This window comes from Nanorana parkeri, unplaced genomic scaffold (genome assembly GCF_000935625.1).
Source record: "Nanorana parkeri isolate BGI_ZX_2015 unplaced genomic scaffold, ASM93562v1 scaffold986, whole genome shotgun sequence".
NCBI classification, from domain to species: domain Eukaryota; kingdom Metazoa; phylum Chordata; class Amphibia; order Anura; family Dicroglossidae; genus Nanorana; species Nanorana parkeri.
Genome location: NW_017307254.1, coordinates 196,721 through 218,415, shown reverse-complemented (window position 1 = coordinate 218,415; position 21,695 = coordinate 196,721). Strand labels below are relative to the sequence as shown.

Sequence of the window (21,695 nt, the reverse complement as noted above, 5' to 3'; positions counted from 1 at the left end):
GGGACTCTAGTCTACCTTTACAACTCCAAGCCTGCTCACTTTACAAAGCAGCTCAGGTACACGCTGCAGGCACGCCAACCTGGCGTCCGCTAGCTGGACTTTCCTTAGCGCCGACAGAACAGCGTGAACCGCCTAACCAATCAGTGACTCCTAACCAGTAGTCCTGACAGCTGACTGGCCACGGCTTTACGCCGCGTGACGTCATGACGCCGGGGGCCGACGCTCCTGGCGGAAGTACCTTTGAGGTAGTTACCTGTGGGAAGGCGTGAAGTCTGTTTGTGAAGTCGTAGCGCTGCGTCCCGGTAACCGGGGTGTTGTTCTACCGCCCTGCCTCGGGGTAGCAGGTAAAGTGGAAGAAAGCGGCGTGAGAAGTGTATGTGCGTGCCTGCATGTGGCTGTGTTTATTTGGTGTGCGGACTCCGCCTCCTTCTCACACCCACACGCACTCACTGGTCAGGGCCTTGGAGTACAAATGGTAGAGGCCCTGACCACTGACTTATGTCCTTGTCTTTTATTATTTTGCTCAATGTGTGAGATTTCACGGCACAACACTGCTGATTTCCAGTTCTGCAGGAGTAGTAGATTGAGTTGAAAAGAACATCGTGGTGTGGTCCCTGAAGCTTTCGTCCTGTAGTGATATTATTGTTTGAGTGCATTCTGAGTAACAATGGCTTTTCTGGTGCTTAAAGGAGAAGTACATATTTTCTCATATAAAAGAAAAGTAAATGTGCTACCTCTTAGTCCTCTTTATTGGTTTCTGGAGCTATACATATGGTTTCTAATGCAGACATCGGAGATATGGAGTTTGATTTACCAAGAGGTAAATAGGCTGTTCACTTTGCAAGGCAGTTTGTTTAGGGAATTTTCTGCTAGCTTAGTAATTGTGGTCAACTTTCACTTTGAAAAGAATACCCAATCATGAGCAAGGGAAATGGAAATAAAAACCTGTATTTTTGTTTGCTCACAATTGGATGGTGGCTGGCAGCAGAGCTTCACCTCATTCACTAAGCGGAAACTACCTGTGGAAAGTGCACATTTAGTAAATCAACCCCATGGGTTCCACAGAAATAATAGGGCTGAGATCTGCTCTTCAGATTGGTGCATGGATGTCCACAATGGAATTTGTCAGGATGTATTTAGTTCCTCTTTGATTAGTAGGGGACCGCTTTATAAAATAAGTAAACTATGGCAATAAATGCACACTTTCTCTGTGCTAAATTAATGAACCATTAAATGTTTGCCTTTGATCAGGGAACGGTTCAGTTCTTGGCCGGGTTTTTATTACTGTGTCCCTGTCGTGGAGCTTTACTCTTGCTTGCTTACTGTCCTTACAGGAAGTGAGGGAAAAGCTTTCCAAGGCAAACAAAAATACATTTTTAGCAGAGTAGGAAAGAGTTAGAAGTTCTGAGATGTTTTATTGCTGTGTGTAACTTTCTGTCCATCTGTTCTCTCACTGGAATCTTCTCTGTGTGCTGCACAGACAACAAAACTGCTGCTTTTCCATAGTCTTTTCTGATTACTAATTATAATGTTATAAGGTTTCAAAAACGTCTTAGATGCAGATCCCCAATATACAATTAAAGGAGAACTGTGAGATGAGTGATTTCCACTCTTCCTCATAGTTAGAGCCAACATGCGAAACTGAAACTGTCACACATCAGCTCAATAGATCGAGAAGTGAGCGAACATATACCGTCACTCGCTCACTTCCCAATCATCTCCCTGCAGAGAGCTGTGACTGTCAGTCACCGCTCCCCACTGGGATTCCCCCCTCACCTCTCTGATCTTCCAGCACTGAACGGAGGGGGTGGGCACAGCTGGCTTTGGCTCTAGATAGGCAGAGCCCACTGTCAATCAGCAGGCTGGGTGGATCTTGACAGTATTGTCAGGATACATCCCGGTTGCAGCGCTCTCAGTATATAGTGATAAATAGCTTTGGGTCACAGGAGGACGTTAGTTTATGTCCTCCCGTGACCCTAAAGACAATTATGGGATAAAAAGGTTACCCCCATAGTTCTCCTTTTAATTACCTACTGAAATTATTTTGGCTACATGTTGTGGAACACAAAACTTTTTGCTCCATTTGTGTGCAAAACACTTGAAGCTCCAGTACTTCTAAGTTTTAGATATCTCTTCCTTTTTTTTTTTTTGTTTAAATGCATGTTTTGTGTTTTGATATTTCAGCTTGCAAACACAAACAACATAGCAGTGCAAATGAGTCATTTTTAACTTCTGATCAACTGTTTTAAAGGGTACATAAAAAAGCAGCTTGTGGAATTGGTCCTTTTGTATGAATTGATGTACTTAAAGTGACAAAGCCTCAATTTTTTTCCATTTATCTACTGCTAGCAAGCAGTAGATATATGCAAAAACCTTTTAAAAAGTAAAAATGAACGTTACCAAATTGGTTAAAAACTTACCTCTGTCTCTGCTGGCCTGGGCTGCACAATCCAGCTTGAGCGGCTGTGCAGGAGTATGAGTGCAGGCGCACTCGATAACACCCGCGGGGAGAGGAGGAGAGCTACTGTGTAAGTTAGTGCACGCAGCCATGAGTGTACATGCAAGACAGACTTCATGGGACAGGAAGAGACAGCAGTCTGCGCTGGATCAGAGACCGGCACCAGCACTGGAGGGACTGCTGAAAACTACTGGAAGGAAGAAGATGATATGATCAAGAGGCATCATTTAAGGTAAGTCCTTAAAGCAGCATGTCTTGGTGCCGGTGTGAATAAACTTCAGTGCACATGTGCGGGAGTTACGTACCCTTGGTCCAGCAAATCAAGATGTCTAATGACGCCGAACATCCTGCCTCTGGTTTTTCATGGATCATGCCACCTAGAAACTTCCCATTCGTTGTTATATGATATCCTGATTCATTATATGGGCCTTTTCATGCCTAGACGCTGTTACCCTGATTCATTCCACTGTCTGGGCAAACATTTTAAACTCTTGAGCTGCTGAATACTGCCCTATGGGGGCATCGGGTGGCCTCACCTGGGTCTGGTAAGACTGGCACCCTTATTGTTTCTTGCTTTTTGCTTATTTGCTTGTGGAAGCATTTGCTGATTATATACGATGGACATCCGAGTGCATTGCTGTTCATAACGTATATGTCGGACCTCCGTGCGTCCTATGGTCTGGTGCGTCTTATGGACTGCAAAATACGGTATATTATGTCATGCTCTCTATTAGAGGTTGACTAGATGACTCATGTAATTGCTCTATACTCTTAATTTAGACCACCTCTAGACCTGAAGAAGCGGTGCGATAAGCGAAACGCGTTGTTATATTCCACCAGCTCCAACTTCCTGAGTCAAAGCTAAGAAACCATACAAAAAAACACGACTCCTAATATGTACAATGCCAATTCTCTCTAATGTTCGGATCAAGTGTTAATGGTTGATACATATCAATTGACGTAATCAGGATAGCAATAGAGCTGCAGCTAACGATTATTTTCATAATCGATTAGTTAGCCGATTATTAAGTTCCATTAATCGGTTAATCGGATAAAACATAAAATAAATTTTTAAAAATGGCTCCAGTGATGGGACTTACTAGTTTGTATTGAGATTGCAGTCCATCACAGGAGCAAGCTTGGAGCGGTGGAAGTAAAAAAGAAAAAAAAAAAGTGTGGTGTGCAATATAATGAAATGGAAAGTGTAAAATTATACAGCAATGAATGCAGAATACCATCAGCTATAGAGGACTACAAAACCCAGCAATAGTACATTATAGCTGGCGGTATTCTGCAGTGCACTGTACTATTGCTGGGTTTTGTAGTCCTCTATAGCTGGTGGTATTCGACATTGCACTGTATAATGTATTATTCCTTGATTTGTAGTCCTCTATACAGCGCAATGCAGAATACCACCAGCTATAGAGGAGTACAACAAATCCCAGCAATACATTATACATGCAGTGTATAATGTATTGCTGGGATTTGTATTCCTCTGTATAATATACAGCACAATGTACCATCAGCTATAGAGGAATACAAATCCCAGCAATACATTATAGAGCACCATGTGTGGGGAAAGTGCAGGCTTACCTGAGCAGTCTTCCAGCAACTTGTTTCTGAGGTCGGACCTGTCTATCGGCAGCTGTCATCCCCCCACACCTGCTCCTCCTTACTTCTTCTCCCCGCGTCCCTGTGTCGATCGTGGATGTGGGCGGGCGGTGAGCGTGAGGAGGTGCGGCATGTGGATGCGGGCGGGTCTGGCAGCAGCGAGCGTGAGGTGGGGAGGAAGTGTGGCGCGCAGCGTGGAGCCGTGAACAGGGCCAACCAATCGGAAGCCGATTAATCGATGATTGAAAAAGTTGACAACTTTTTCAATAATCGATTATAATCGATTATGTCGATTAGTTGTTGCAGCCCTTGATAGCAATTCAATATAATGATGATTACAATACAATCATATTAAACTTTTTATACTAACTATACTCAGCCGTAGCTGGCTATACACTGAATCCATCTTTATTCAACAGATGGCCTCAAATAGTTATAGAGCTGAATCCCCTTTGTCTACATAATATTTAACCTAAACGAATTGCTACAGGTTTGCCGTCTACTCAATTTGACTGTGTCAATCATATTGTAGGAGATGAGACCTACAAAGGAATTATATTTATGTATCAACTAGTTCAACTAATCATGTAAATTTAGTCTTAACCATCTAATACTCAGGGTATTGGTGGATATTGGAGGTGTTTCTTGGTTTTTCTTTTGCATTGGGATTTACCTTTTTTAATTATGTATCTAATAAAATGTATACATTTTATATAAAAACATGTTTGTGATTCATCGCTTAGAGTGCCTAAAAAACCCCCACCTTTCCAAACCTTCTCTTTTCAATTGTATGTCGGCTTACATTGAAGCCATCAATTTTGTTAGGAAGGCACGTACTCTACTTGCCCTTTTTGCTGGTAAAGACTAGGAAAAAAAGTCTTCCATAGTTGATTGGGCAAGTTAGCCATCTGTGAATCTCACAAGGCTACGGGGTAAGGCCTCCTTCCTTTGTTACTGCACATGATGAGAGTTTTGGCTACCTTGTGTGCAGAAAGAGCTTGTGCCACACCAGAGAAAATCTGCAAGGCGGCTTCACCGTCCATATTTTCCACTTTTGTTCGCCATTATCAGCTAGACCTTCTCTCAAGTTTCAATCAGCCCTTTTGGGTAAAAGTCTTGCAAGCTATGGTCCCTCCCTAATCTGGTAAATTAGGCTTAGCAGTAACTTAATTTACATGTTTCCTTTCCTGGTGAGAGAAGCCTCTCCTATGTTTTCCTGGACGACAATTCTTTTTACACATTTCTGGTTTTATATTTTTTGGATTCAGTCTACTTAGCAAGACTAGTACTTTCACTTTCTCATTGTGGGGTTCTGCCTTCAACTCTGAATTTAGCTAAACCGTGCATTCCGTATCAATGAGATCCCACCCCAAGCACACACATTTGTCTTTAACCTATGTTCTGCTCCCAGCTTATACATATCACTTCTTCATACTTCATACTTGTGCCACCTTGGCAATGCAAATGAATGCAGAGATCGCTGTACCCTGGGGAACTCTGGCAGTATCCACATCCAGTAGACACATGATTATCGATATCTATATATGAAGCAAATTTATTTTCTATTAGCAATATTTTATGATCTACAGTATGATTAATTTTCTTATCAGTATTAGTGTGTATACATTTTTTTGCAGCTATTGGTTTTCTTAAAGTGACAGAGACTCATCAAGGACCGTTTACACTACTGTTTCCCTTCAGTAAAGTGCATACATTTTACTTGGTGAAATGCATTTCAAGTAGAACTCCTAGTCCTTCCTATGCATTAGTTCACATCAAAGCCCCAAAGTGAAGTGCATTTGTAAAACAAAGGACATAGTACCTTATCGTGCATGAAGGTTGTTAAAGCTTGCACTTGCACTACAAGCCAAGTTACCGACCTGTTGCCAATTAGCCTAATTAGTTGCAAAATGTTCTTCCAGCTCTTCCTTGTTAGTACCACTTACCCCAGCTTTTTGTTGTCCTGTCCCAACTCTTTTGAGACTCATTGCTGCCATCAACTTTAAAATTATCTTATATTTTTTTCATAAAATGGTGCATTTTCTCAGTATAAACGTTCGATATGTTTTCTATTGTGAATAAAATACGGGTTTATGAGATTTGCAAATCATTGCATTCTGTTTCTTTGTAGATTTTACACAGCGTCCCAACTTTTTTGGAAGTGGGGTTTAAAATTGACATGATGAAGCTGATTTAATGAAGAAGTTGAGAATTATCACACAATAAATTGTGTGAATATTCACTTCCAATAGGAAATCAAATGCAGTTGAAATATGTAAAATGGAATTTACTTTTCACATAAAAGGCTAATTAAAGTCTTCACTCAATTTATTGTGGGAACATTCCCAACTTCTTTAGTAAAAGTCGGTCTCGATTTTATATGCATTGTCATAATCTAAATGAGGGTAAATGCAGATGTCTTGCATGAAAAATCAGAAGCACATGAAAGACTTTCCACCTAAAATTGACAATTCAGGTTTGGGTATTCATTGGCAGACACTCCATTAATGATATTTCCAAGTAGTAGTTGGAGCCTTCCACAAAGCCATAATTTTATATTGGGTAGGTATAATTCCCGTTATTTGAAAACAGGCAGCGATGCCCGTTAATATACAAGCGATCCGCCGGCGGATCGCTTGTATGGGGGTTCCGTGACGTTCGCCTCCGCGCCTCCCCCCGTCAAGCTGGTCCCGGGCTCCGCTGTGAGCCCGGGACCAGCATACTGCCTCCGTCACAGGGGATCAGAGGGAGGTCGGTTCACGATCTCCCTCCGGTCCCCTCTCCGCTGTCAGAATGCGGAAGTGGTGTATATTCACTTCCATAGTCTACTGTCACTCTCCAGCTTCAGATGCTGGAGAGAAGCTGATGAAGCAGATCTGTGCTTCATCAGCTTCTTCAGGGGTGTCCTAGGTGACATTAGGGGTCTTGGAGACCCCTGATGTCTCCATAAAGAGGACCTGTCACCTCTTTTGCTATCACATAGAGGGGTTTCTCAGCCCCCTCTGTTATAGCAATAAAGTTAAGTGAAAAAAATAGGAAAAAAAATGTAAGTTTCCCCCCAATTTTTCTTTAAAGTTACACATAAAAAAGAATAAAAAACACTTTTTTTTTAGTCCCCACCCCTTACATACACGCATGTAAACATGCGTCAGGTGCGCATAACTGCGAAAATGACGATTGCGCCCATTACGCCGCACATGTTGCATATCGCCGCGAACGTCGGAATAAGAGCAATAGTTCTAGGGCCATCAATCACTGATAACCCTAAACTGATGGGCTGTAAAAGCTTTTAAAGCGTGGCCTATGGCCAATGTTGGGTATGCGAGTTTTTTGCGAGTGCGCTCAATTTTTAAGCTTGACATGTTTGGTGTCTGTTTACCCGACGTGACCCCGTCTTTTTTAATATTTTACCAAAAAAGTGGGTAATGTTAGTTGTTTTACAACATAATGTAAAAACTATTTTTTTTCAAAATTTTCAGTAATTTCTCCTGAATATAGTAAAAAATAAAACCCCCAGTGGTGATTAAATACCACCATAAGAAAGCTCTATCTGTCCAAAAAATTGTATAAAATTAAATTCATTCCCCTTAAAAAACATTTTTTAAATGGTTTTTAAGGGGAGGTTAATCTTTACGTGGGTTACTCTGGAAACCTTTTGGTTGCCTAGTCACACTTTGTCCAGTGTTGTCCTTGGCAGACACTTGCATAAATCCTTCTGGTTAATGCTCGGTAAAGGGAATTAGGTAAAATGGGCTAGGTATTAACTCCGATAGCTGAAATGATCTGAATTAATTCTTGGCACTACCCATTTTTTCTGTAACTCATTCCAGAATTGAAAGAGTGCTCTATAGTGCTTAACTGTTTCTAAAGTGCAATAACAGAAAAATGAAAATGCACACATATAGATAAAGGAAAATGTAATGCATGCCACTTTTCATTACATCTTTCCTGTTATGATAGTACTTTTGCCAGTGCAAGCAAGCAGGTTTTCATAATTGCAATGAACACTGTGGAATTCCAATACCCTGCAGAGAATGTTTTATGTCATTTTATTTAGTTATTAAAATGATTGCAATAGGTCAGCTGGGAAAATGTAGAAACATCCCTTGTGATCATTCACTGGACAGGAAGTTCAGGGAACCTGAGCTAAGAGTTGGAGTCAGCTGTTTTGAAACACGATAACTAATTAGTTTGGCAAAAATGTAAATAATATAGTGTGTGTGTGTGACAAGCCCCTATGTGACAGGATCTCTTTATGGAGACCTCTGATGTCTTTCCTGCTCTCCAATATAGATCAGCAAGCACTTGAATGTGCTTGATAGTCTGTATACCCGGTATTTCAGCCGGCTTCTGACAGCTGAAGCAAGAAGTGCTGATGCACTTCATACTTCAGTGATCACAGAGCTGATCAGGGAATGGTCAACAGTAGACTAGTTCAAGTGACCTGGCTAACTGTACAGCTGCCCAGATCACTTAGTTGTTGCAGCTGGCCCTGCCTGAAGTCCTTGGTTGCTAGGAAGCCAGTGGTCCTAGCAACCAGTGACAGAAGCAGAGGGAAGGCCTGCGCTGGATTATGGCTGGCAGTAGAAACACTGGCCTCAGAGGCTGCTGTATCCATTGTCAGCCAGCGATAACACAGCCCAGGTCGGCGATCGTGGTCCGGACAGAACCACCACACTGTCCATGTTCGAACTTAATAATCGGCTAACTAATCGATTTTGAAAATAATCGTTAGCTGCAGCTCTAGTCCGGACCGCGGTCCGCCATTTAGTGACGACTGCAATAGAGGGTCCTATACATAGGCTTTACTATCCTAGTCAGTTGTACTGTTCATCTAATGTGTTTTGCAACATTATATTTGAAGTCCTATATTTAGAAAAGGCCATTATGCATTTAGTATTTAAATAAAAGTGGAACAAAAGCACACTGGTTTATAGAGCTGCAGCTAACAATTATTTTCAAAATCGATTAGTTAGCCGATTATTAAGTTCGATTAATCGGATATAAAATACATTTTAAAAAATGGCTCCATTGATGGGACTACAAGTTTTTATTGAGATTGAAGTCCATCACAGGAGCAAGCTTGGAGCGGTGGAAGTAAAAAAGAAAAAAAAGTGGTGTGCAATATAGTGAAATGAAAAGTGTAAAATTATACACCAATGAATTTAGAATGGCACCAGCTATAGAGGAATACAAAACCCAGCAATAGTACATTATACAGCACAATGCAGAATACCACCAGCTATAGAGGACTACAACAAATCCCAGCAATAGTACATTATAGCTGGCGGTATTCTGCATTGCGCTGTATAATGTAGTTTTGCTGGGTTTTGTAGTCCTCTATAGCTGGTGGTATTTTGCTTTGCACTGTATAATGTACAATTGCTAGGTTTTGTAGTCCTCTATAGCTAGTGGTATTTGGCATTGCACCACTGTATAATGTATTATTGCTGGGATTTGTTGTACTCCTCTATAGCTGGTGGTATTCCGCATTGCGCTGTAAATGTATTATTGCTGGGATTTGTGCAGAATACCACCAGCTATATAGGAATACAACAAATCCCAGCAATACATTATACATACAGTGTATAATGTATTGCTGGGATTTGTAGTCCTCTATAGCTGATGGTATAATATACAGCACAATGTACCATCGGCTATAGAGGAATACAAATCCCAGCAATACATTATAGAGCACCATGTGTGGGAAAGTGCAGGTTTACCTGAGCAGTCTTCCAGCAACTTGCTTCTGAGATCGTGCCTGTCTATCGGTGGCTGTCATCCCCCTAGGGCTGCAACAACTAAATCGACATAATCGATTATTGAAAAAGTTGACAACTTTTCCAATCATCGATTATAATCGATTATGTCGATTTAGTTGTTGCAGCCCTAGGGGGATGACAGCCACCGATAGACAGGCACGATCTCAGAAGCAAGGTGCTGGAAGACTGCTCAGGTAAACCTGCACTTTCCCCCACATGGTGCTCTATAATGTATTGCTGGGATTTGTAGTCCTCTATAGCTGATGGTATAATATACAGCACAATGTACCATCGGCTATAGAGGAATACATATCCCAGCAATACATTATAGAGCACCATGTGTGGGTGGGAGTGCAGGCTTACCTGAGCAGTCTTCCAGCACCTTGCTTCTGAGATCGTGCCTGTCTATCGGTGGCTGTCATCCCCCCCACACCTGCTCCTCCTTATTTCTTCTCCCTGCGTCCCTGTGCCGATTGTGGGCGGGCGGTGAGCGTGAGGCGGGGAGGAGGGGCGGCACGCAGCATGTGTGGAACAGGGCCAACTATCGGAGGCCGATTAATCAATGATTGAAAAGTTGACAACTTTTCCAATCATCGATTATAATCGATTATGTCGATTTAGTTGTTGCAGCCCTAGGGGGATGACAGCCACCGATAGACAGGCACGATCTCAGAAGCAAGGTGCTGGAAGACTGCTCAGGTAAACCTGCACTTTCCCCCACATGGTGCTCTATAATGTATTGCTGGGATTTGTAGTCCTCTATAGCTGATGGTATAATATACAGCACAATGTACCATCGGCTATAGAGGAATACATATCCCAGCAATACATTATAGAGCACCATGTGTGGGTGGGAGTGCAGGCTTACCTGAGCAGTCTTCCAGCACCTTGCTTCTGAGATCGTGCCTGTCTATCGGTGGCTGTCATCCCCCCCACACCTGCTCCTCCTTATTTCTTCTCCCTGCGTCCCTGTGCCGATTGTGGGCGGGCGGTGAGCGTGAGGCGGGGAGGAGGTGCGGCACGCAGCATGTGTGGAACAGGGCCAACTATCGGAGGCCGATTAATCAATGATTGAAAAGTTGACAACTTTTCCAATCATCGATTATAATCGATTATGTCGATTTAGTTGTTGCAGCCGTACTGGTTTAATAGTTGTCGTCATGCAGTTGGAAAATTTGTAACTGAATTTAGGATTTTACTGACTGTTGCCAGCTTCTTTAATACTTCTGATGAACAAAGGCCTATTGCAAAACAAGGAACAAAAACCAGACATGGCTATCAATCATTCCAAACCTCAAGAAACATTTACCTGGTTAGGGGTAACCTAACATACAAACATACTTGCATACTTACAGTTTGCAAGATCTTCTAAAGCAAATTTGTGACGAAGAAATGTCCAAAGATTTTTCTGATCCTTTGATATGCATGTGTTCATGCAATGTATTCAGTTATAGTATAGGTGTTACAGTATATACCTCCTACTTGAGTAGACCATTTAATTTGTTGTAATGGGGAGTGGGTAGAGAATTTTCTAGCTGAAATACAGTGAAGCTATCCAACACATTTGGGGTTTGTGTAAAGCTGGCCATACACCTTACAACCATCGCACGACTTTCGTTGTGCAGTGGTTATAAGGTAATTAAAATCTTGTACGATCTGCCCATCTTGGACAGGCAGATCGTACCTGCAATCATCGCAAGCCCTCCATGCTGAGGGGAGGGCTTCAGATGATTCCAATGCTGAGCAGGCAGTGTGCGTTCGGCATTTGTCTTCCGCGCACACCACTAACCCGCCGAAAATCTTACGATTTTTCGGCAGGTTTTCAAGCGTGCTCGGAAGACAAAAGACGTGCGACCGTACAGTAGAAACGGTCGCACGCCTTCCATACACCTGCCGATTATAGTACGATCGCGGGATCACCCGCAATTATTGTACGCTAATGGGCAGGTGTATGGCCACCATAAGATCTAGAAGCTCGCTATGAGAAATTTTTGTTACCCTTACAGATCTTTGAAACAATGCTTCATTCCTCCTAAAAAATTATGAAGTTATAAAATGTCAAGCAATTGCCATGTTTCCTGTTCTGAAAGGCCCCAGAGTCTGGAACATCACTGAGCAAAGGGCACCACCAAGCAAGCGGCACCATGAAGACCAAGGAGCTCTCCAAATAGGTCAGGGACAAAGTTGCAGAAAAGTAAAGATCATGGTTGGGTTATAAAGAAAAAAAAAATCTGAAACTCTGAAGAGACCACTATTAACCCTTTCGCTGCCAAGCCCTCTGGAAATTTTGCAACTCAGCTGGCCACGCCATTTTTCCCATTGATTTTCAACTACTGCGTTTGCTAGCGTTTGTAAAAGACCCCCAAACCATATATTTTCTGAAAGCGCAGGCCTGGTAGAATAAAAAGATGGTGCTACTAAATTTGTAGGCCCTGCGATAATTGTGCAAATGTTTCTCAAATTAATATTAAACCGATAAAAATACACAATTCAATTGCTAAAGCACACTAAAATCAGTATCGGCTCACAAAAAAATATTTTCTGATAATCTAAAAGATAAAACTTTATTGAGTTAATAAATAACAAATATTTGCAAATTTGAAGTTACGCAAAACTGTAAATAAGCGACTTATGTTAAAAATCGTAAAATCTGAGATTTTTTTTTTGAGATCCCCGCTGCCTCAGCCCCTACAAGAGGGAGAGAGCAGCGGGGACCCATGCAGACGGAGTTCATGGATAAGTTCATGGTCAGTTCACAGTTGAACTTATAGCAGAACTGTAAATGCCACCTCCGTACGGCATACAGACCTGGCCAGCTGGGAACAGTTTTGTTCCGCCGTATGCCTTACGGCGGTCTCAGGGATAGGGTTAAAACCACTTATTAAAAAATGGAAAGAAAATGGCACCACAACAAACCTGCCAAGAAAGGGCCGCCCACCAAAACTCAGACCAGGCAAGGAGGGTCATTAATTAGAGAGGTAACAGAGACCAAAGATAGCCCTGTGGGAACTGGGAAGCTCCACAGCGAAGACTGGAGTATCTGTCCATAGGAGCACTTTAAGCCACACACTCCACAGAGCTGGCCTTCATTGTTCAGAAAAAAGCCATTGTTTACAGGAAAAAAAATGAGCAAACATGTTTGCTGTTCATCAAAAGCATGTGGGAGACTCCCCAAACATATGGAGGAAGTTACTCTGGTCAGATGAGACTAAATTTGAGCTTTTTCGCCTTCACGAAGACGCTATGTCTGGTGCAAACCCAAGACCTCATCACCCTGAGAACACCATCCACACAGTGAAGCATGGTGGTGGCAGCATCATGCTAAGGAAATGTTTCATCAGCAGGGACTGGCAAACTGGTCAGAATTGAAGAAATGATGGCTGGGGCTAAATATACAGGGAGATTCTTAAGGGTAATCTGTTTGTCTGCCAGAAATTTGAGACTGGGACAGGGGTTCACTTTCCAGCAGGGCAATGACCCCAAGCATACTGCTAAAGTTACAGTGGTTTAAGGGGAAACATTTAAATGTCTTGGAATAGCCTAGGTCCCAGACCTCAATCCAATTGCCTTGAAGATTGCTATACACCAGTGAAACCCATCCAACTTGAAGGAGCTGGAGCAGTTTTGCCTTGAAGAATGGGTAAAAATCCCAGTGGCTAGATGTACCAAGCTTATAGAGAAGTACCTCAAGAGACTTGCAGCTGTAATTGCTGCAAAAGGTTAGCTCTACAAAGTATTGACTTTGGGGGGTGAATAGTTATGCACACTCATGTTTCTGTTTTTTTCTCTTATTCCATGTTTGTATCCCAATAAAAAAAATATTTTGCATCTTCAAAGTGGTAGGCATGTTGTTGTGTAAATCAAATGATACAAACCCAAACTCTGCATGCAGCATGTTTGGCTCATCGCATGGTAAAGAAACACAAACTCAAGCAAGCATGTGTACAGCAATGTGTACAGCTATCACTGCAGATCGGGAGCTGCAAACGTGGTCAAACTGCCTTTTTCTGCCACTTGCGTGAATAAGGCTTCATACCAAGGGGCTATCACATACCAATTATGGATCTTTTTAAAATGCGAATCCAGGAATTTGCACATAACTTCCCTGGAACCATGTACCTTGAACCTCCCTAGATTCATTGCAGACCCACTGCTCAGCAAATGAAAACCTCATTCCTATTTAGCATTTTGTACATTTTGCGGAATTTTCAAACACAGCACAATAGAAAATACTTTGTTTTGAATGGGCCCCATTAATGTGTTGCATCGTAGTGCTTGTGCAAGAGTCCTGTATGCTGCATTTTGGGTGATTTGACCTACGTAATACTATACATAAAGTTTGTTTTGAAATCTTTATTGCAGGGCTGAGTTGTATGAGACAACATACCGTATTTTTCGCTCCATAAGGCGCACTTTTTCCCCCCCAAAAGGAGGGGGAAAATGTGCCTGCATCTTATGGAGCGAATACCTATCGCCCGACACCCGGGACATGCAGTTTCGGGCGCCGGGCGAGTAGTTTTTTGTACATTCAGCCCTGCTCCTGACAAGCAGAGCTGAATGTACAGTGGTAGCCGCTGCTCGTTTAATACAAGTGATCTAATTAGATCACTTGTATTAAATCGAGCGGCGGCGATTGTGTCCACCCCCGCCGTGGTTTTCGGGGACCCCCGCTCCTCTGGGGACCGTGACAACGGTCCCCCATAGGAGCTCACCATAGAGCCCCTTGAGCAGACGAAGAACGTACTTCTTCGTCTGCTCTGTGTGATTACTGAGACAGCGCCACCTGTCTCAGCGGTCACTAACTGCAGTTTGTCACAGATTTTCTGTCACAGAAGCCCTGCGTCCTATCGTCCGGAGCGCCTATATAGAGCGTGAAATACGGTAGATATAGAACGTAAAGGCTACTGGGCAAGCATCTCCACTTACATGGTTGTCATCCAGTGGCCAGTATTGGCATCAGACTTTTAGACTTGTGAGAGAAATCACTCTAGTGTAATTAATCTTGGCTGTATGTTTTAAAACATTGTTTCTATTTAGAGCTTGTATTTATATCTGTATACGGGGGCAGAGGTATTGGTTTACATTGTACTGCATGTGCAGGCTTTGCTAGCTTCTTTGTTCTGTACAATGTTTACCTTGCTGATGTTCTGTTGCTGCAAGTCTACCACAGAGTGAATGTCTGCTTTGAAACTAAACTAAACTGCAGTCTTTAATGATGTGGAGCATCCATAATGGTTTTGGTAGTAAGGTACCATATCATCAAGGCTACTTAGGCTTTACATCAAGTCAGTTTCTTGCCAACAGCAGTTTTTGTATTTGAGATGAGAAAGGTCTGAAAGGGATTCCTACATTTTGTCAGTCCAAAACTCTTTAAATGACATCCTATGTAACACAGGTTTTAGCGTAATAATATTCCAGTTGTGAAACATCTTTGAATCGTCCATCTTTTATAAGCGAATGCACTTACCAGACGGTTTTGACCCAATAAAAATATATAAGGTAAAGTCTCGCTCAAATATGTCTGGTCCCCTATGTAATGTTCATGCGCTGGTCCATTGTGAGTCATGACCTAAATTTCCCCTCCTCATTATTCCCTGTGGGTTAATTTATTCTATAACCTAAATGTTTACCCCCCCTATCACCAGATCATTAGGCCTTTTGCTTTGTGATTTTTACAGTTGCCCTACTTTGGTGTTTTAAGACTGTTTTGTGGCAGTTATATAAATGTGTGGATTATAGAGTAGGCCAGATGTTTATCACATCATATAAAGAGAAGCGGTTACATGTGCACTCATGTTCCCGGTTTGTTTAATGTTTTCTTATTAACAGCCTGAAACACAAAATCCATATAAAATCCACAAATAATATTGCTCGTTAGAGCTTCGTGTCATGTTACATCATTTTAACTGTGATATCCTTAACAGGCATACAAATTGATTTGTTATATTATGGATTGGCTGTTTTAAGTATTAACTTTTTTTTTTTCTTCATGAATGCACTCTTGGCGATGGTCTAATTCTCCAGTTTTAAACTGCTGTTTGTTCCTTCTAGATCCTATGTGATATTTTATATGGAAGATTATCCTTCCATTAATTGTAATTGGTTGGGTTCATAGGAGTACAAGATGTTTCTACAAATACGTTTTTGATGAGGTTGCTAGGAATTTCGCATAAATCACATAATGCACACATATATTTCTCATTGAAGCTTGTATTGGACATCCCTTTTTCTTTTTTCCTTTTTATAATATGGCCAGCAGAAATAAACGTAAAAGATGCCTGCAAATTAGAGAACTGTCAAAATATTTATACACACATCAGCTGTATATTGTATACAGCTGATGCACACATTAGTTAAAATGGAGCACTTACAAATCTCCAATAACAACCACTTCAGTTCATCCACTTCTGAGAATGTTGAGTTACCTCTTTCAGTTTACACGTAAGCAGATGCAAATTAAGAATTTATAACATGTTTTCCTACATATTTTTTAGGATTTTCATCATTTGAAGCACTGTGCAAAAATAAGATGCCTGTAAACACTGTCCCTTGGCTTTGGGGGTAATTTTAGCAAATTCCTCAATTCCTCAATCTGAAAAATGAAAGAATCTGAAAATGTTTGACTGCATCTCCTCTTGATTTTCTTTTCACAAACAGGTTTCTTAGAACTAACCCAAACATGTTTGTCTGATTTCAAATGTACTAGAGTTCTTATGTTTGTGTTTACTCTATGGGTCACAGCATTATCAATCATTTCACTAATTTATAATAAAAGCCTTGTGCTGTATGTTGTAGTTATTTAATGTTTTTAACATACTAATGATAATTGCATGTGGTACAAAACAGTTAACATATAACGATGCACTTTAAAAGCATATACCTTACTACACACCCACTCTGTAAATCAAATTGTGGAACATATGAAAATGTAAAAACCTTGCAAACCCGGATGATACCCAAATAGCTTCCAGACAACCCGCAGCTACTCAACTACTGGGCAGGTACACAATCCTATCTAACAAACCAACCCACGTCTTCAAATTCCAACTTGGTTGGAGATAAAGATTTGTAACCCCCCCCATGGAACTGTACAGATATATACAAATCCAGCACTGGATGAGCAACATGAATAAACAGAAAGCAGTATGGAAACCCCTGATGTATTAACCCAATAAGAAGATTGAAAGCAAATTTGGGTAATATTGCTAAGTGCTTCTTCAATGTCTTTAACGCAGAAGCTTTAGACTAATGAGGTCTCCATACTAAGAAAAACTTGGGTAGCATTACTGCACAGCTATCTTAGCCTTAACAATCTTTAACCTGCCAAACTAGAAAAAGAAAATCATACAATTTTCAGAACTCAAAGAGAGAGTCAATCCCATTACGATTAACAAAAACAAGTATACACTTTATAGAGAACATATTACTTAATGCTTCCATCCATCCTTAGACAACACCACTATATGACACCTATACACTCTGAGGAACACTGCGGCAATGGAGCAATGGGAGGGGGTTGTGCAATCTCGACACACATGGCACCCTGATAAATGCTTCAGGTTTGACTGAACCCCTGCAAACCTGACCCCCCTTTTTTTCCCCTTCTCTTTGCACTCCTTCCCCATCTTACTTTTTTTGTCCTAATTTTCCTCTCTGGTTTCTACTACTTAATTTCCAACACATCCATACCAGTGGAAATGAGCAGTTCTTCAGGGTACCGGTAGTTGATAAATCCCCAGCAGATGGATTGGCACTATGTGATTGTGTGTAGTGAGCTTTTTGACACTTTTGTTTTGTGATGCAAAGTTTTTTTTCCCATCACAGACCCCAATGTGTCCACTTGTTAGTATATTAATGTTAAGTAAACACAAAACTCTGCCAACCTATGTAGTAACTTGTTTACCCTATTTTATGTGTCGTAATAAAAGCATTGCAACAGAAAACTTTAAGAATCTTTCTTTTTTTCTCATAAAGGATCTGGTCCACCTGACTGGGATGGCATCCATTGAGAATGGACAGGATATGGATGAACAACCAGTAAGTTTCTCATTTTTTTTTTCTCTTTACATTTTCAATGAATGACGTAATGTACCATGCAACCCTACTTTAGAGTCTTTCTTGGCTCTTTGTCTACCATTTAAACGAAGCTTCTTCTGTTTAGTCTTGGGTCAATTTTCCTCACAGCCACGTCCAGGGAGGTTGGCTACTCTCTGATGGCCCTTAAATTTCACAATATTTGCAACTGTAGTCACAGATAGTGGCAAGCTCAGGTTCGGACCAAATCAGCCCTGTAGCAGCTCTGTACCAGCATTCATATTTATAGGAAGCGCCATGATGTCACCACACTCCCGATCTAAACAATTCAGAAGCTTCAACAGCGTGCTCCTATGGAGTTCACTGTAAAAAGCAAAGGAAGCCCAGGAGCTGATCATTTCTGATAGCTCTGGACCCTGGCTGTCTTAGACAGTTGCAGTTGTAACCTACATGCCGATAGGGGCCTGCATTAGCAGATGAAATTGACCACCATTTTAAAACAGTGCTGGGTCGTTTAGCCTCTATCCTGGTGGCCATTTTAAAATGGTGGGTGGGACCCAAATGGTTAATTTGTAATCATTCTGGGACCGTGTTCAGTGGGTTGAATTTTCAAATATGTATGACCTTTTATGTTTACTGTTATCCTTCTTTTTTTTTTTTTTTTTTTTTTTTTCTTCAGTTAAAGTTACAAAAAGAAACTTCATTTGTATTTTATGTATCACCGCTCTTTGCGACGCATTGCTTTGGCATGCTGTGAAATGCACTGCATAAAATGGCACACATGCTAAATTTTTACACATCACACACCAGCTTAAAACTGATGTGAACAGGGCACATGAAGAGTAAAGGTGCCCATACACTGTACGATTATCGTACGAGAATCACGGGAAATCCCGCGATCGTACAATAATCGCAAAGTGTATGGACGTTTCTGCTGTACAGTCGCACGTCTTCCTTCGAACAAGCAGGCTTAAAACCCGCCGAGAATCGTACCATTCTCGGCAGGTTAGTGGCCTGCTTGTTCGACAACTGCTGAAAGGGCCAGTGTGCGCACACTGCCCGTTTGCAGTCATCGGATAGCAAGTACGATCTGCCTGTCCAAGACGGGCAGATCGTGCGAGCTTTTAATTAGCTTACAACCATCGCAAGACAAAAGTCTTGCGATGGTTGTAAGGTGTATGGGCACCTTTTATTGTTTTTATTTGAGCCCTTGTGTTGTTCCTGCATTGATTAATGCAAATCAGTGCACCTGTTGTGAATGAGTCCTTATGTATTCATGAAAAAGGTCAGCTTACCTGCTCATTTGTTATAATTAATGTCTAACTCCGATGTTATCCTCGTACCATCGATTCCCTCAGTGACCCCTAATTCTGCATTTTAATGTCTGTAGAAATATCTTGGCAATTTTAAACATGATAGTTATCAGTTAATCATAATCTGTGAGGCTAAGGGCAGAAAAATGTCCTGCAATTAGTTAATCCTGGATGTGTGGTTAGTAGCACCTCTTAAAAAAATTTACCTCTTGCTTGAAGGTTCATTGAGTTTATTTGAAGGGAAATGTTAGATACAGACAACGTGTTTCAAGAATTTTGGACTCCCCTTCTTCAGGGCTTGAGTAACAACCTGTAAGGTAATCAGGAAGAGCTGTATTTTGTAGCCAGCAAGACCCATTTGCAGTGGGGACCCCTGACTGGATCTTCCTGATTCCATTGCATATCATTGGTTATCAGTAAACAGGAGTAGCAGCAGAACTACTGCCGTTGGCATATGTGTAGGTGGTGACGGGGGAGCAGAGAACTCCCCTGTCATTATTATGATCCACACTAGGGGTCGGCAACCCCCGGCACGCGTGCCCAGCTTGGCACGCGAGGCCACATCTGCTGGCACGCAAACTAATTTTGTTTGCATTTGACAGCTCGCTCGAGCCAGCTGTCAGATTGAAGTCCCACGCACCTCCCTGACATGACCAGATGACCGTGCGCGGAGCCGCGCTGAGGAGGCCCTTGACGGTCTGCTCAAGGTCCTGTCTGGTGGATTCTTTACCTGCAGCACGCAGGACCGAAGGAGGAGAATCGCTCGCCTGCCGGACTAAGAGGATCTTCTGTTCCCCGCCTGATTTTGTCACCATACTGCCCATCATTAGTCAGAGCACAGTGCACAGAGCCGGAGGATCACCCTGCAGCATCACTGTAAAAATAATAGATGCACATCTGAGCACAGTTTGCCACATTGCATTTGTCATTTTCTTGGGAGGGAGCTGACAGTGGGCTCGTGCTCATATCTATTTTTAGTGATCAACAAAGCGACTTAGGGAAGTCATGAGGATTGGAGTTGACGGGAGGTAGAAGTAGGCATAGGCAGACCAGAGCCAGCCTCGAGAGGAGATAACATTGTAGTAGAGCCTGCCAGAGATCATGTTACAGGCTTGCTCCAGCAGCAGCTTGCATTGCTGCAGGTCAGTCAAAGCTGTTATACTTCTACTCCTGGCTACTGATAATCAGTAGAGATGGGAAGTTCGGATCTTTGAAATGAATCGGTTCATTTTGAACAGTTCATTCAAATGAACCGATTCATGAATTGATTCTTTGGTTCACTTGCTGAGTCGGCTGACAAGCAAGTGAGCCAAAGCTCAGGAGCTGTCTGAACCTTCATAACAGACTCTGATTCAGAGAAGGCTGGCAGCTCCTGGGGAATGTTCCGGTGATCAGTGAGGTAGTGCCTTGGCACTGCCTCACTGATCTGAGTTTGTCAGCCATATTGTCAGATCAGCCAATGTCGTCACTTCTAGTGACGCTCGATCAGCTATGTTAAAGAAAAGCGGTTTACTGTACATGTTCACTGCAGTCTGATGGGCTAACATCACATCTAATATTGCTAGCCACCAGATTCGTCCATAGTCTTTACAGCGCATGGGCGGGAAAAACAATTAGATTTTACCACCGTGGGTGCAGCACCCATGGTACTAAAATCAAATAGTTATTGCGCTGTAAACACTATACAAAAATCTGATGGCTACCAATGTTAGCTCTGGCGTCAGCTCCTCAGAATCCAGTGCGCATGTGCATTAAGCCGCCTTTCATTAACACGGCTGATCGCGCGTCACCAGAAGTGACGACATTGGCTGATCTAAAGAGAACCTGTCAACTCCAAATGCTATCACATAGGGGATTGTTATCCCCTGTGTGATAGTAATAAAGTTAAGTAAAACAAAAAAATTTAAATCATCCTGTTGCCCATAGCATCTGCAAGTGAATAAACATGTTTAGGGCATGTATGTAAAAGATGATTGCATCACACGTGTTAGGTGTCATTGCAAACTTTGGAGGGAGAGTATTAAACCATTGCTGCAACCTGACCATTGATTCAGTGTACTGTTCTACCAGAGACTCCATGATTCTGCAACTCAGTAACTGATCTGGAGACTCGCGTTTCTTTTGACTCCGTAACTCTTCTGCAGACTCGTACTATTCTTTAACTCAGTAGACTCATACGATTCTTTAAAGTGACATTAAAGTCAAAAATGTTTTTCCCTCGCCCAACGTTAATGTCAGCACTTACCTTTTAAATGATGTTGCTTAATCCGATCTTCTTTAGTGTTATTTTCATCTGTCCCTCCAGCGCTGCGGTGGGTCTCCGATCCAGCGCTGAGTACTCTGTCCTTGCTGCCACTTCTGCCCCACGGTGTCTGTATGCGGGTGCATGCGTCCACAGACTTACGTTCTGATTGGTTGCAGGGAGGGGCTGGCAGCAGCAGACTTCTCTCACTCTAGAATCCTATTACAAGTGCTGCTCTCCTATTCATTCCATACTGAGCTGTTTCAAAGGGATCA

At 42.0% G+C, this 21,695-nt stretch overlaps 1 protein-coding gene across 1 annotated transcript in view; it reads left to right on the top strand.

Moving 5' to 3' along the window:
- Positions 1-211: 211 nt before the first annotated feature.
- EYA3 (EYA transcriptional coactivator and phosphatase 3) overlaps positions 212-21,695 on the top strand; it is a 54,367-nt gene continuing 32,883 nt past the window's right edge. Inside the window, exons 1-2 of the mRNA XM_018566884.1 lie at positions 212-344; positions 17,806-17,868. Coding sequence (XP_018422386.1) covers positions 17,827-17,868 — 42 coding nt within the window. The 5' untranslated portion in view covers positions 212-344; positions 17,806-17,826. The remainder of the gene's footprint in view (positions 345-17,805; positions 17,869-21,695) is intronic.